Source organism: Mobula birostris, chromosome 19 (assembly GCF_030028105.1).
Source record: "Mobula birostris isolate sMobBir1 chromosome 19, sMobBir1.hap1, whole genome shotgun sequence".
NCBI classification, from domain to species: domain Eukaryota; kingdom Metazoa; phylum Chordata; class Chondrichthyes; order Myliobatiformes; family Myliobatidae; genus Mobula; species Mobula birostris.
Genome location: NC_092388.1, coordinates 27,752,428 through 27,769,734, shown reverse-complemented (window position 1 = coordinate 27,769,734; position 17,307 = coordinate 27,752,428). Strand labels below are relative to the sequence as shown.

General features: G+C 42.4%; 1 protein-coding gene across 3 annotated transcripts in view; it reads right to left on the bottom strand.

The window, feature by feature from the left end:
- The window catches only part of LOC140212487 (cadherin-12-like), a 309,387-nt gene that overhangs the window by 6,110 nt on the left and 285,970 nt on the right, over positions 1–17,307 (bottom strand). For all 3 annotated transcript variants that reach the window (XM_072283351.1, XM_072283353.1, XM_072283354.1), the window contains one exon: positions 13,437–13,554. In XM_072283351.1, coding sequence (XP_072139452.1) covers positions 13,437–13,554 — 118 coding nt within the window. The remainder of the gene's footprint in view (positions 1–13,436; positions 13,555–17,307) is intronic.

The following is a 17,307-nucleotide window of genomic DNA, read 5'->3' as shown; positions in this document are numbered from 1 at the left end:
TTCTCAACTGTGACTCACTCGTCCATACTCCTACCTCCAAGTCAGAAAAGCATGAGTTCAACTCCCAAATGAGATATCTAGTCACACAAAAAAATGAGGACCAAAGCACCAATGCATTGGTACATGATGGCCATACTGTTGGAAGTGTGATATGTCGGGAGTTAAACACCCATCTTTTACAATTGCACAGAATGCAATCCTTGTTTAGTTTTCAAAGAAGAGCGAGAGGGTCACATGTTGGAATCTGCAGCAAAAAAAAAGCTAAAGGAAGAACTAAGTCAAGATGAAGGGGTCTTGGCCAGATGACCAGAAACATCAATTTCCCTCTACAGTTGTTGCCTGATTGCTGAGTTCTTCTAATACTTTGTTTTTGTTCCATTATCACTGCCCAATATTCCTTCATCTATCTATATAGATGTTTGCAGTTATTTTTAAGCTGAATGGTAACAAATTACCACTGTACTGCTTTGCTTTACAATTGAGAACACCCAACTAAAGAACTGCATACACTCTGTTGCTCCTTTGCATTAGCTATATAGATGCAGGCCTTTCTTTTCTTCCTAATCTGTCAAAACTGTTCTAACACAGTGAATGTTTCCAGCAGAAGTGTGAGAAAACCACTGGAACACTGAATGGTTGTAAGTAATCTCCGAAATTTAAGAGCTAATACTAAAGCAGATTGGTCTGTGTGTGATAATTTATTTATTTAGAGATACAACACAGGCTTAGTGATCCAATAAGTCCATGCCACCCAATTAGATCCATGTGACCAATTAGCTTACTAACCCAAATGACTTTGGAGTATGAGAGGAAACTAGAATACCCAGAAGAAATACATGTGGTCAGAGTGAGAACTTAAAAATGTCTTATAGTTAGCAATGGAAATAAATCCTGATCGCTGGCATTGTAATAACATTAAATTAACTACTCTGCTACCTTGCTGCCCGTTCTTTACTAACTGAACATAACTAGTGAGTAATAGAATGGAAAATGATGCGTCGTATATAGTAAAGCATTGTATGGTTTCTGAGTCCACAATAACATTCTGGTCTTTTGCAAGGAATCTTTATGAGCCATTTCTAGGTTTCAACCGGGCTTTAAAGATTCAAGTATTTTGTATATAATAAGAGGATTGGAAAAATATGATGTGGCTATATATGTTCATTTAGTTCTAATGATTACAGAGAGACAAGTTATCAAAATTTTATTTTGATATACTAATCACTATGTTAGCCCAAATAAGTTTTGATAGAAAGAGAAAGTATAATTACTTAACTGAGTTTTACTTAAACTCTTGACTTCAGTAAGCTGAATCCCAACAGGAATATTTAATTTACTTTTATTAGAAAAATATCATTGTCATTTTTACTTAGTGTTTATTCATAACATATTTAAAGAAATAAACATGTATCTGATATCCTTTTTCACAACCTATAGATATTCAAAAGAGATTTCCAGCCGATGGAGTCCAGTCACTGTCGTGACATAAAAAAAATGTGCAGACAATTGTGCACAATAAGCTTCACGAACAGCAAAAGATGAATACAATGAAGTACTCCTTTCTTTTGGGAACTTGAATACAGAATAGTTATGGACCCAGACATCGGTAATAATAAACAGCTCTGCTCTTTTTCAAACATGAACCTGGGTCTACCCAGAGGGCAGAGGGAGCCTTGATCTTGTCTGAAAGGAAGCACTTCAGCAGTGTAGTGTACTGCTCCCATGGTGCTGAATTAGATTGTTAGCCTGGACTTCAAACTCAAAGCACTGAAATGTGACTTTGAAATGACAACCTTACAAATATAAAAATGTATAAGTTAAGAAGAAGAGCAGAGCTAGCCCCTAGCCCTTGAATCCACTCCATCATTTAATAAAATCATGGCTAATTTAATACTGATCTTGGTGACACACTTTCATCTACCTGTGATAACCTTTCATCTCCTTATTCTTCAAAGTGTGAATCTGGTGAGCTAGCTACCTTCTGAACATGATTTCTATTTCTTTGCAGAAATATTGGGAAGGTATCAACTGTTCACCAAATAATTAATTTCTTTCTTAAAATAAACATCGCTCTGTTTCCAGACCGTGACTCCTGAAATAATGAGAACCACAGCTGCATCGTTTCTAGAGAAAGTACAAACAAACCCGCCTCAAGCAATGCCCAGTTCTTCATGGTTCACTGCTAGGCAAAGGTGCTTGTAAACCAGAGGAAATATAAGACCCAATATTTCTGAGCTCCGCAGTCCTACTATATCATATCATGAACAGCATATACAATCAAGTTTTAGATACATAGAAAATACATAGAAAATAGGTGCAGGAGTAGGTCATTTGGCCCTTCGAGCCTGCACCGCCATTTATTATGATCATGGCTGATCATCCAACTCAGAACACCGCCCCAGCCTTCCCTCCATACCCCCTGACCCCTGTAGCCACAAGGGCCATATCTAACTCCCTCTTAAATATAGCCAATGAACTGGCCTCAAATGTTTCCTGTGGCAGAGAATTCCACAGATTCACCACTCTCTGTGTGAAGAAGTTTTTCCTAATCTCGGTCCTAAAAGGCTTCCCCTCTATCCTCAAACTGTGGCCCCTCGTTCTGGACTTCCCCAACATCGGGAACAATCTTCCTGCATCTAGTCTGTCCAATCCCTTTAGGATCTTATACGTTTCAATCAGATCCCCCCTCAATCTTCTAAATTCCAATGAGTACAAGCCCAGTTCATCCATTCTTTCTTCATATGAAAGTCCTGCCATCCCAGGAATCAATCTGGTGAACCTTCTTTGTACTCCCTCTATGGCAAGGATGTCTTTCCTCAGATTAGGGGACCAAAACTGCACACAATACTCCAGGTGTGGTCTCACCAAGGCCTTGTACAACTGCAGTAGTACCTCCCTGCTCCTGTACTCGAATCCTCTCGCTATAAATGCCAGCATACCATTCGCCTTTTTCACCGCCTGCTGTACCTGCATGCCCACTTTCAATGACTGGTGTATAATGACACCCAGGTCTCATTACACCTCCTCTTTTCCTAATCGGCCACCATTCAGATAATAATCTGTTTTCCTATTTTTGCCACCAAAGTGGATAACTTCACATTTATCCACATTAAATTGCATCTGCCATGAATTTGCCCACTCACCCAACCTATCCAAGTCACCCTGCATCCTCTTAGCATCCTCCTCACAGCTAACACTGCCACCCAGCTTCGTGTCATCCACAAACTTGGAGATGCTGCATTTAATTCCCTCATCCAAGTCATTAATATATATTGTAAACAATTGAGGTCCCAGCACTGAGCCTTGCGGTACCCCACTAGTTACCGCCTGCCATTCTGAAAAAGTCCCGTTTATTCCCACTCTTTGCTTCCTGTCTGCTAACCAACTCTCCACCCACACCAATACCTTACCTGCAATACCGTGTGCTTTAAGTTTGCACACTAATCTCCTGTGTGGGACCTTGTCAAAAGCCTTCTGAAAATCCAAATATACCACATCCACTGGTTCTCCCCTATCCACTCTACTAGTTACATCCTCAAAAAATTCTATGAGATTCGTCAGACATGATTTTCCCTTCACAAATCCATGCTGACTTTGTCCGATCATTTCACCGCTTTCCAAATGTGCTGTTATCACACCCTTGATAACTGACTCCAGCAGTTTCCCCACCACCGACGTTAGGCTAACTGGTCTATAATTCCCCGGTTTCTCTCTCCCTCCTTTTTTAAAAAGTGGAGTTACATTAGCCACCCTCCAATCCTCAGGAACTAGTCCAGAATCTAACGAGTTTTGAAAAATTATCGCTAATGCATCCACTATTTCTTGGGCTACTTCCTTAAGCACCCTGGGATGCAGACCATCTGGCCCTGGGGATTTATCTGCCTTCAATCCCTTCAATTTACCTAACACCACTTCCCTACTAACATGTATTTCACTCAGTTCCTCCATCTCACTGGACCCTCTGATCCCTACTATTTCTGGAAGATTATTTATGTCCTCCTTAGTGAAGACAGAACCAAAGTAATTATTCAATTGGTCTGCCATGTCCTTGCTCCCCATAATCAATTCACCTGTTTCTGTCTGCAGGGGACCTACATTTGTATTTACCAGTCTTTTCCTTTTCACATATCTATAAAAGCTTTTACAGTCCGTCTTTATGTTTCCTGCCAGTTTTCTCTCATAATCTTTTTTCTCCTTCCTAATTAAGCCCTTTGTCCTCCTCTGCTGAACTCTGAATTTCTCCCAGTCCTCAGGTGATCCACTTTCTCTGGCTAATTTGTATGCTTCTTCTTTGGAATTGATACTATCCCTAATTTCTCTTGTCAGCCACGGGTGCACTACCTTCCTTGATTTATTCTTTTGCCAAACTGGGATGAACAATTGTTGTAGTTCATCCATGCAACCTTTAAATGCTTGCCATTGCATATCCACCGTCAATCCTTTAAGTGTCATTTGCCAGTCTATCTTAGCTAATTCACATCTCATACCTTCAAAGTTACCCCTCTTTAAGTTCAGAACCTTTGTTTCTGAATTAACTATGTCACTCTCCATCTTAATGAAAAATTCCACCATATTATGGTCACTCTTACCCAAGGGGCCTCTCACGACAAGATCGCTAATTAACCTTTCCTCATTGCTCAAAACCCAGTCCAGAATAGCCTGCTCTCTAGTTGGTTCCTCGACATGTTGGTTCAAAAAACCGTCCCGCATACATTCCAAGAAATCCTCTTCCTCAGCACCTTTACCAATTTGGTTCACCCAATCTACATGTAGATTGAAGTCACCCATTATAACTGCTGTTCCTTTATTGCACACATTTCTAATTTCCTGTTTAATACCATCTCTGACCTCACTACTACTGTTAGGTGGCCTGTACACAACTCCCACCAGCGTCTTCTGCCCCTTAGTGTTATGCAGCTCTACCCATATCGATTCCACATCTTCCCGGCTTATGTCCTTCCTTTCTATTGCGTTAATCTCTTCTTTAACCAGCAACGCCACCCCACCTCCCCTTCCTTTATGTCTATCCCTCCTGAATATTGAATATCCCTGAACGTTGAGCTCCCATCCCTGGTCACCCTGGAGCCATGTCTCTGTGATCCCAACTATATCAGAATCATTAATAACAATCTGCACTTTCAATTCATCCACCTTATTACGAATGCTCCTTGCATTGACACACAAAGCCTTCAGGCGCTCTTTTACAACTCTCTTAGTCCTTTTACAATTATGCTGAAAAGTGGCCCTCTTTAATGCTTGCCCTGGATTTGTCGGCCTGCCACTTTTACTTTTCTCCATAGTACTTTTTGTTTCTACCCTCACTTTACACCCCTCTGTCTCTCTACACTGGTTCCCATCTCCCTGTAGTGAACTAACCTCCTCACGCCTAGCCTCTTTAATTTGATTCCCACCCCCCAACCATTCTAGTTTAAAGTCACCTCAGTAGCCCTCGCTAATCTCCCTGCCAGGATATTGGTCCCCCTTGGATTCAGGTGCAACCCGTCCTTTTTGTACAGGTCACGCCTGCGCCAAAAGAGGTCCCAATGATCCAAAAACTTGAATCCCTGCCCCCTGCTCCAATCCCTCAGCCACGCATTTATCCTCCACCTCATCGCATTCCTACTCTCACTGTCGTGTGGCACAGGCAGTAATCCCGAGATTACTACCTTTGCGGTCCTTTTTCTGAACTCCCTTCCTAGCTCCCTATATTCTCCTTTCAGGACCTCATCCGTTTTCCTACCTATGTCATTGGTACCTATATGTACCACGACCTCTGGCTCCTCACCCTCCCACTTCAGGATATCTTGGACACGATCAGAAATATCCCGGACCCTGGCACCAGGGAGGCAAACTACCATCCGGGTCTCTGGACTGCGTCCACAGAATCGCCTATCTGACCCCCTTACTATCGAGTCCCCTATCACAACTGCCCTCCTCTTCCTTGCCCTACCCTTCTGAGCTACAGGGCCAGACTCTGTGCCGGAGGCACGGCCACTGTCGCTTCCCCCGGGTAAGCTGTCCCCCCCAACAGTACTCAAACAGGAGTACCTGTTGTTAAGGGGCACAGCCACCGGGGTACTCCCTATTACCTGACTTTTCCCCTTCCCCCTCCTAACCGTGACCCACTTGTCTGCCTCCTGTGGCCCCGGCGTGACCACCTGCCTGCAACTCCTCTCTATCACCTCCTCACTCTCCCTGACCAGACGAAGGTCATCGAGCTGCAGCTCCAGTTCCGTAACGCGGTCCCTTAGGAGCTGCATCTCGATGCACTTGGCGCAGATGTAGACGTCCGGGAGGCTTGGAGACTCCAGGGCCTCCACATCCGACACCGAGAACAGCAAACTGCCCTCACACTCATACTGCCCCTCTCCTCAAATAACTACAGAAAATGAATGCCAAACCTCCCTCCCCTCGCCCGTTTCCGCCTAAGCCAGTTGAGCCGAAGCCCTTAAGCCTTCACTCTGCTCCCAGCTCACTTCGCCACCCGCAAACTACGCTGCCCACTCTATGAGGATCTGTTCCTTTTAAATCTGCCACGCTGCACAGTCCGACATCACACGCCTGCGCAGTCCCGCCTCTCAGAACGCCGTTGGAGAAAAAAAAAATAACGAAAATTTCAAAAATGTCTTTCTCGGCACTCCCACTCAGACTCTCAGACTCCTTCTTCAAATCAAACCCGAAGCAGGATGTCTGCCCTTTTAAATCTGCCGCGCTGCACTGCCCGACGTCACACGCCTGTGCAGTCCCACCTCTCAGAACGCCGTTGGAGAAAAAAAAATAACGAAAATTTCAAAAATGTCTTTCTCGGCTCTCCCACTCAGACTCTCAGACTCCTTCTTTAGGTTAGGTGACAGGTAGAATTTGGCAGTTGCTGCAAGTCTGCAGGCACCTTGTTCCATGTGTAAACGTGGTTTGTAGTTATGTTTCATACTATCTGAGCTATGAACAGTTCACAGGACTGGAATCTTGGGATAAACTGGAGGACCTGCATACATTTATAACTCCAATCTTTCTCACTGAATACTAGTTACAGATACTTCCAGCATTGTAACTGGCCCTTCAGTTAACCAAAACCAGGATGAGCAGCTACCGTGACCGATTTTCCCCTCACATCCCCATCAACTCCTCCCATTCCAAATGCCCTCCTCACAACATATCACCCCACTACCATCAATTCTCAAGCCACCATTTTCAAACAGCAATTCAGAAGAATTAAGTTATTAATCATCATGGCTTTGGCATGTGGGAGGAAACTGGAGCACCCTAAGGAAATCTACACATCACAAGGAGAATGAGCAAATGGCAAGCAGACACCTCCAAGGTCAGATTGACCACAATCTGAGTACTGGAGCTTTGAGGCGGCAGCATTAAGTCAACGTTGTCTCCAAATATTTAGCTCAAAGGATTCTGGCTGTTGATGCACTTATTTTTGCAAAGAGATTCAGCATTGCAAAGAATGGAAGAAAGACACAAATCTTTCATAAATCTCCCATGGCTATTTTGACTATACCTCTACCCACTCTGTTTCCTGTAAAAATGTCATTCCTTTTTTCTCAGTTCCTTTGTCTCTGCCGCATCTGTTCCAAGGATGAGGCTTTTTTTTCCAGAACATCAGAAATGCCCTTCTTCTTCAAAGAATGGTGCTTCCCTTCCTCCATTACTGATGCCAGCCTCACACACATCTCCTCCGTTTCCCAGACGTCCACCCTCACCCTATCTTCCCACCGCCTTAAAATGGATAGCGTTCCATTTGTCCGCACCTCCCACCCCTTGAGCCTCTGCATGAAGCACATCATTTTCACAACTTCCACAATCTTCAAAGGGATCATACCACCAAACATATCTTTACCTCCCCATAAGTCTCCACATTCCACAGGGATTTCTCCCTCCATGTTTCCCTTATCCCTCCCCACTAATCTCCCTCCTGGCACTTATCCCTAAAAGCAGAGAAAGTGCTACAACTGCCCATCTATCTCTTCCTCATCTACAGTCAGGGTTCCAAAGATTCCTTTCAGAGGAGGCAACATTTTACCTGCAAATCTGTTGGTGTCATCTACTCTATCCAGTGCTCCGATAAAGGACCTCTATCTTGATGAACCTGATGTAGACTGGAATACCGCTTCATCAGGCCCCTTGCTCCATGCACAAAACCCAGTGGTCAACCGTTTTGATTCCCATCTACATTCCCATTAAAACGTGTCAGTCCATGCCTCTTCTTCTGCCTCGACGAGGCCACTCTCTATTGAAGGATAGAACCTCATATTCTGTCTGGGTAGCTTCCGACCTAATAGCATGAGCAATGATTTCTCTAACTTCTGGTAAATTTTCCCCCTCCCCTCTCCTTCCAGTCCCCACTCTGGCTCCCATTTTATCTCTTCCCTTCTCCTCAACTGCCTATCACTCCCTCCTGGTGTCCCTTCACCTTCCCTTTCTCCCATGGTCTACCCTCCTCTCCTATCTCCAGCTTTTTCCACCTATCACCTCCCAACTTCTTACTTCATCACCTTCCCATCCCACCTTTCTTCCCCCTCACCTGGCTTCACCTTCCAACTTGTACTGCTTCCGCTCCCCACCTTCTTATTGTGGCTTCTTCCCTCTTCCTTTCCAGTCCTGATAAGGGTTCTTGGTCCAAAACATTGGCAGTTAATGCTTTTCTGACTTCTCAGAGCAGCTGGGTTTCTCCAGCATTGTGTTTAATACTTGATCCTGCAACTTCCATGCTTCAATAAAATATCTCTGAATTTGACTGACCCATTAATGAAAAGGTAACATTTTATAGAAAAGCTATTGATGATTTTTAATGCTAATCCATAATAAGTGTGGGTCAAACCGAATTACTCAAACATTCATCCTCAGTCGATTGAGTAAATGCACTAAACAACCACATCAGCACAACGCATTCTATCTTTGAAGTACATGTTATCGATGTCTCTCGAATGGATTAGAGGCAGTGCAATTCAACTTGTGTGCAGAGATTTTCTTTTCTAATTGATGGCATAAGGATATGGAAGTTGGATTTCAAAAACCTGTTGGGACATACTTGCTGCTGAAGTGAATAGCAGATGGGAAACTGGCAAAATATTTCTATCCATTAGTAACATTTCAGACTTACTCACAGTTTACTTGAAGTTCAGAAGTTTCCCTCTTAAAGACTAACATCTTGAAAATATGTTATCTATAGAAAATGTTGTAAGACTTCATTTTGGGAGAATGGAAAGAGCTTGCTGGGGTGGAGCGTGAAGAACTAAATAATAAATATATGATATACTGTAAATAAATGTATAACAACCAGCTTTCTGGAGGACAAGTTGTCACACACAGGTTCCTGAGTTATCCATCATTTTGGTATGAAAAGCAGAATGCCGGCTTATAATTTATCCTGAGTTAGACTGGGAATTGTCACTGTACAAAGACACCTGAGTGTTCTTGCACACTGGTAATTGAAATCAAACTTGCAGCAATCAATTAAAAATGCTAATACCATGTTGACAAAAGATTTTGAGCAGAGGCGCAAATAATGTCTTACTACAATTATACAGGATCCTGGTGAGACCACACCTGGAATATTCAATGCTTTTTGCCCTCTTTATCTATATAAGACATACTTAGAAACATAGAAACATAGAAAATAGGTGCAGGAGTAGGCCATTCGGCCCTTCGAGCCTGCACCGCTATTTATTATGATCATGGCTGATCATCCAACTCAGAACACCGCCCCAGCCTTCCCTCCATACCCCCTGACCCCCGTAGCCACAAGGGCCATATCTAACTTGTCATAGAGGAAGTGCAACAAAGCTTCACCAGACTTCCTCTGGCAGAATGCTGCGTACTGAATGAGGGTCACCATCTCAGGTTTGAGAATAAGACATTTTGAACTTAAATTTAAAGGTGAAATTTCTTCATTTAGAAAGTGATGAACCCTATTTAAGGAGATAATTTTTTTTGAATAAAATGGCATCAAAGGGCATGAAGATAAAACAGAATTATAATATTGAGAGAGATATTCAGCCATGATTTTATTGAAGCACTGAACAGGCTCAAAGGCCCAAATGAGCTACTCCTGCTTTTAATTTCCATGTTTCTCTTTCCCCTGCTGGGACAGATGAAACTTTCATAGACCTTTCCACAGCCTTGTCACTGGTGCTTCTAACAATGCCTACACAGCAGAAATTACAGTATAAAAGCAGAGCTGTCTCCCTCCAGCAAGTTTCAGAGGCGTCTGATATCCTGCACCTTTTTCTTCAGTAGAAAGTGAAGGAGTGTGTTCTGCAGTATGTTTGGACAACTTTATTTCAAATAGATTCCTATGTTTGCAGGCTATGGGAACTGTGTGTGAAGATTACAAATGTGCCATGTTCCAAGGTTTGCAGGCAATATGAAGATAGGTGGAGGGCAGGTAGTTCTGAGGAAATAGGAAGGCTACAGAAGGACAGAGAGATTAGGAGAATGGGCAAAGGAGTGACAAGAAGTGTATGGTCATACACTTTGGTAGAGGAAATGAAAGGGTCGACTATTTAATTCATGAAGAGGAAATACAAAATCTGAGGCACAAGGGGATTTTGGGATCCTCGTGCAGGATTCCCTAAAGATTATTTTGGAGATTGAATTTGTGGTGAGGAAGGCAAATGCAATGTTAGCATTCACTTCAAGAGGATTAGAATATAAAAGCAAGCATGTAATGTTGAGGCTTTATAAAAAACTGGTGAGGCCTCACCTGGAATATTGTGAGCAGCTTTGGGCTCTTTACCTTAGAAAGGATGTGCTGAAACTGTAGAGGGGTTCAAAGGAGATTCCTGAAAATGATTCCAGGATTGAGTTGCTTGTCATATAAAGAGCGTGCGACGGATGGCTCTGGGCCTGCGTTCACTGGAATTCAGAAGAACGAGGGGCAACCTAGTTGAAACCTATCGAATGGTGAAAGACCTTGATAGAGTGGATGTGGAGAAGATGTTTCCTCTGAGGGAAGCGTCTAAGACCAGAGAACACAGCCTCTGAATAGAGGGGAAAGGAAATGAGAAAGAATTTCTTTAGTAAGAGAGTAGTAAAGCTGTGGAATTCATTGTTGCTGGCAGCTGCGGAGGCTAAGTCTTTATGCATATTTAAGATAGAGATTGATAGATTCTTGATTGGTCAGGGCATGAAGAAATACAGCGGTGGGAAGGCACAGCATTGAGGCTGAGAGGAAAAATACATCAGCCATGATGAGATGGTGGAGAAAACTCGATGGGCCAAATGTCCTAATTCTGCTCCTGTGTATTATGGTTTTACGGTCATCAAAAGGAAACAGTTCCGATCACATGGTTTCATATTAACACTAAACATCTTTATATATACAATTGTTCTGTCAGATATGTTAATGAATGTTGTATTACTTTAGGCCTTACTAACTTTGCATCATACAGTTTCAACTGTGAAATGCTTTAACAAAGCTATAATAACTAGAACACATAGGCAGGTTATAAAGCATCCGCAGAGGTTTATCTGAAATTCGCAGAAAGAAACCAATGACCACCGGTTGATTTACAGTACAATGTGGTCAAATAATTTTCAATAGATTAAGTATCTAATAGCAACTATCAGTTCATTCAGCAGACATAAGTACAGGAATAACGAGCAAGGAGGGGGACAGAGAAACATGCCTCATAACAGGCTATGCTGGCTATCAAGCAGCCCCCAGTAGTGTCATCTCTCTTGTATGCTCATATGACAGATAAATAAATAAAGATAAAAATCTGCTTCATTGTCACATGTACATCAAGACCCCGGCCTACACCCTGCCTGTTGCAGCTGGATCCTGGACTTCCTGTCAGATCCCTGGCACGCAGTAAGAGTGGGCTCCCTCACCTCAGCCCCTCTGACCCTCAACATAGGTGGCCCTCATGACTGTGTCCTAAGCCTCTTCCTTTACTCTCTGTGTACCCATGACTGTGTCGCCACTCACAGCTCCAATCTGCTAATTAAATTTGCTGACGATACTACATAGATAGGCCGAATCTCAAATAATAATGAGGTAGTCTACAAGAAAGAAGCCATCACCCTGACACAGTGGTGTCAGAAAAAACAACCTCTCCCTCAATGTTGCAAAAACAAGGGAGCTGGTTGTGGACTACGTGAGGAATAGAGGCAGGCTCACACCTATTATCATCAATGGATCTGGTGTTGAGAGGGTGAACAGCTTTAAGCTCCTTGGCATACAAATCTCTGAGGATCTCATGTGGTCTGTGCCTACTGGCAAAAAAGCACAGCAGTGCCCCTTTCACCTCAGACGGTAGAAGAAGTTTGGTATGAGTCCCCAGATCCTAAGGACTTACTACAGGAGCACAATTGAGAGCATCCTGACTGGCTGCATCACTGCCTGGTATGGGAACTGTACTTCCAGTGCATCTATAAACGTGAAATTCCCACTATTCAGGACATTTACAGAGACAGGTGCATAAAAGGGGCCCGAGGGATCATTAGGGACCTGAGTCATCCTAAGCACAAGCTGTTCCAGCTGCTCCCATCTGGGAAATGGTACCACAAAAAAGCCAGGAACAAAGGGCTCTGGGACAGTTTCTTCCTCCAGGCCATCAAACTGATTAATTCACGCTGATACAATTGTATTTCTATGCTATATTGACTGTCCTATTGTACATACTGTTTATTACAAATTACTATAAATTGCACATTGCACATTTAGATGGAGATGGAACGTAAAGATTTTCACTCCTCATGTATGTGAAGGATGTAAGAAGTAAAGTCAATTAAATTCAAAACATACAGTAAAACATTTGATGTGTCCAAATGAAATCAAAAAGGATTATGTCAGTGGCAGCCCACAAGTGTCCCGAAACTTTCAGTGCTGACATAGCATACCCACATCTCACTAACCCTCACCGTACATCTCTGTAATGCGCGAGGAAACTAAATATCTATTCTCAGTTTCGAGTAGCAATATTAGATAATATAATTTTAAGTGCACAGAATATCCTGAGAAAATGGCATCCAAAACTGTATTATCATACAGTAGGAGTAAATGAAAACAAAGACTTGCAAACAAAATATTTCTGTTTTGGTACTGCCATCGTGGTATCTGTGTAGCCCAAAGCACTGCATGATTAATTAAGACTTTTGGAAGTGTAGCAACCATTGCAATGGAGAAATAATACATAAACAATATTTTCTGTAGCAGCAGCAGTTTCTGCACAAAGAAAGTGCAGAAAGTTTTTCAAGTATCTGTAGCTCCAAAATCTGCTTGTAAAGGGATCAAATTGTAGTGAGATGATTACACAAGTAAAGCCTGTCACAATTTTGAAAGCATAGTTATTTGTATTGATATGACTAGTCAAGTACATGACACAAAATGGCTTTAAATAATTAGGTTGAAGAGAATTCTGTAGGAAATTGCCTGTCACTTTTGAAGAAAGAGAGGAGATAGAATAGAAAGCATATCTTACTTCCATTGTCTTGAATGGTGAAGTTTGGATTTGTATCGTCCTCCGGTGACAGCCTGAAGTGAAATTGTGGAGCTGTGGGTGGCAGGTCTTTGTCCTCAGCGCTGATTGTCATAATTACCTGAAAGAATCACAGCAAGATCATTGTTAATTTAGTATAAATTTCATCCCCAAGCAACAAACAGGAGCTGCACACATCTGTTTCTATGTAAACAAGTAACAGGCTCCTGACTGAATAGTCAACAAATAATTGCCATGTTGTCAGGGTTGTGAAGGTTTATCTTCCTGATGTCTTGAAACAATAAAATGCTCATCATCTAAGGTAATTTAACAAAGCATTCTTCTCAGGCAGCCCATTGAGTTTGAGGTTAACTTGATCCACTGCAGGTCAGTGCATTCTAAGGTGACTGATAGGCCGACGTGGGATCCACCAACACTAACACAGATTATGGTACTTGACAGGGTGGGTGGTAGTTTATGAGACACAACATTTCTTAACAGTATTTACTCGATTTTCTGCATACGCCTGACAAATGCATTCAAAGTTAATAGTGTCATCTCAAATGTCCTTCTGAGCTTTAAACAACTTTCTCTTTAAGCTCATGGTTAAGTTTTCTTTCCCCCCTTTCCTTCTTTATATCTGTTCAGCTATGACAGTAGAGATGCCAGGCAAGATAGTGAAACACTCCTCTAATAGGATGCAGGAAGATAGGGAGACTTCCAGTGTCCCTGACGACTACCACTGTGAGAAGTAGGTCCAGCTACAGCTTATAACACTTTGCTTTAAGGAGTCAAAGCTGGAACTGGATGAAGTCCGGATCACTCAAGAGGCTGAAGGGAAGATAGATATATAGAGAGCTAGTTACACCCAAGGTGCAGGGCACAGGAAATTGGGTGACAGTCTCGAAGGGAAGGGGTTAAGGAGCCAGTGCAGAGTACCACAGTGGCCATCCCCTCAACAACAGGTATATCACTTTGGATACTATTTGGGTTGGGGAGTAGGGGCAGGGGTTTGACCAAACTGAGGAATATCACAGTGGTCAGGTCTCTGGCACTGAGTCCTGCTCTATGACTCAAAAGGGACAAGGGAGAAAAAGGCATTTTGTGGTGAAAGGAGATTTGTTAGTTAGAGGAAAGGACAGGAGTTTCTGTGAGCAAGATTGAGATTGCCAGATGATATGTTGCCTCATGGGTGCTGGGGCCCCAGACGTCTTGGATTGAGTCCTCTGCACTCTTAAGTGAGAGCATGAACAGCCAGAGATCGTGGTCTATGTAGGTACCAATGACATGGGTTGGACAAGTGACAAAGAGAGTTCAGGGAGTTAGGTGCTAAGTTAAAGGGCAAAACCTCCAGCGTTGTAATCTTAGGATTGCTACCCCTGTCACTTGCTAGTGAAACCAGCGATAGGAAGATTAGGTGTTCCTGAGGTGTTGGTGTAGGAGGGAGGGCATAAGATTTGTGGATTATTGGGCTCTCCTCTGGAGAAAGTGAGATCTGTACAGAAAGGACGATTTGCACCTGAACTGGAGATGGAGTAATGTCTTAGCAGGAAGGTTTGTTAGTGCTGCACCACAGGGTTTAAACTAGAGTTTCAGAGGGATGGGAATCAGAGGGCCAGAACAGTTAATGGAGAGGTTGTGGGAGCAGATGTTGGGAATCCACAGACCAAGTTAAGAAGCAAAAGGTTGAACATGGTGCAACTCGTGCCCTGAGCTGCATATACTTCAATGCAGAAAGTAGCATAGGAAAGGCAGATGATAGTGCTGAAGACAAAGTAGCTGGTTTACAAACAAAAGCAATGTGTAGTGAGGAAAGGCTTTTGATAGGGCAATGTTGCAGTCACCATGATGAGTTACAATGTAAAAAGCAGAAAAAATCAAAAAGGGTGAACACAGGACTGGAGGTGTTATATTTGAATGTGCGCAGTATACAGAATAAGGTAGATAAACTTAGAGCACAGTTTCAGACTGGAAGATATGATGTTGTAGGCCTCACTGAATCATGCCCGGCAGATGATTATAGCAGGGAGCTTAATGTCCAAGGATACACATTGTATCAGAAGCACAGGCAGGAAGGCAGAGGGGTGAAATTTCTCTGTTGGTAAAAAATGAAACCAAATCATTAGAAAGAGGTGACATAGGATTGGAAGGTGTTCTGAATCATTGTGGATAGATCTAAGGAACTGCGAGGGAAAAAGGCTCTGATGGTAGTTGAATACAGACCTCCTACCAAACAATAATACAGATGTGGTCTACAAATTACAATGGGAGATAGAAATTGCATGCCAACATGGCAATGTTACAACACTCATGAGGAATTTCAATATGCAGGTAGATTGGGAAAATCGGGTTGGTACGAGATTCCAAGAGGGGGAATTTCTAGAAAACCTACAAGATGGCTTCTTAGAGCAACTCTTGGTTGAACCCACTAGGGGATCAGCTATTCTGGACTAGGTGTTGTACAATGAACCCGAATTGAATAGACAGCTTAAGGTAAAATAACCCTCAGGAACAAGTGATCATAATATGATTGAATTCACCCTGATATTTGACTAGGAGAAGCTAAAGTCAGATGTATCAATATTACAGTGGAGTAAAGGGAATGTCAGAGGCAGAAGAGAAGAGCTGGCCAGAATTGATTGGAACAGAACACTGGCAAAGTTGATGGCAGAGCAATTCAGAGGGCATATGATATATGCATCCTGAAGAGGAAGAAGTATTCTAAAGGCAAGATGACACAACTGTAGCTAACAAGAGAAGTCAAAGTAAACATTAAAGGCAAAGAGAGGACATGTAATAGACCAAAAATTAGTGGGAAGTTAGAGGATTGAGAACTTTTAAAAACCAACAGAAGGCATCTAAAAAGTGATTAAGAACGTAAAGATCGAAAACAAAAGTAAGCTTGAGAATAATATTAAAGAGAATGCCTAAAGTTTCTCCAAATACATAAAGGGTAAAAGAGAGGCAAAATTGGATATCAGACCACTGGAAAATGATGTGGGAGAGGTATTAATGAGGGACAATGAAATGTTGGATGAACTGAATAATTATTTTGTGTCAGTCTTCACTGCAGAAAACACTAGCAGAATGGTGGAAATTCCAAGTGTTATGGGGCGTGAAGTGTGTGAAGTTACAATTATGAGAGAGAAGTTTCTTGGAAAACTGAAATGCTTGAAGATATATAAGTCACCTGGACCAGATAGTGTACAGCCCAGCATTCTGAAAGTGGTGGCTGAAGAGATTGTGGAGGCATTAGTAACGATCTTTCAAGAATCACTAGATTTTGCAATGATTCCAGAAGACTGGTTGGCTGCCATTACTTGTGGTGTTCCGCAGTGGTCTGTGCTGGGACCCATTCTTTTTACCTTATAAGTCAATGATTCAAATGATAAAATTGATGCCTCTGTTGCAAAGTTTGCAAACAAAATGAAGGTAGGTGGAGGGGCAGGTAGTTTTGAGGAAATAGAGAGGCTACAAAAGGACTTAGACAGATTAGGAGAGTGGGCAAGAAGTGGCAGATGGAATTTAGTGTCGGGAAGTGACTGAGCATGCACAATGGTAGAGGATATGAAAGGGTTGACTATTTTCTAAGTGGAGAGAAAATACAAAAAAAAAAATGAGATGCAAAGGGACTTGGAAGTCCTTGGGCATTATTCCCTAAAGGTTAATTGGCAGGTTGAGTCTGTGGTGAGGAAGGCAAATGTAGTGTTAGCATTCATTTCAAAAGGACTGGAATATAAAAACAAGGATATAATGTTGAGACTTTATGAAGTACTGGTGAGACCTGCCTTGGAGAATTGTGAGCAGTTTTGGGCCCATTATGTTGGAACTGATATGCTGAAACTGGAGAGGTTTCAAATGAGGTTCACAAATA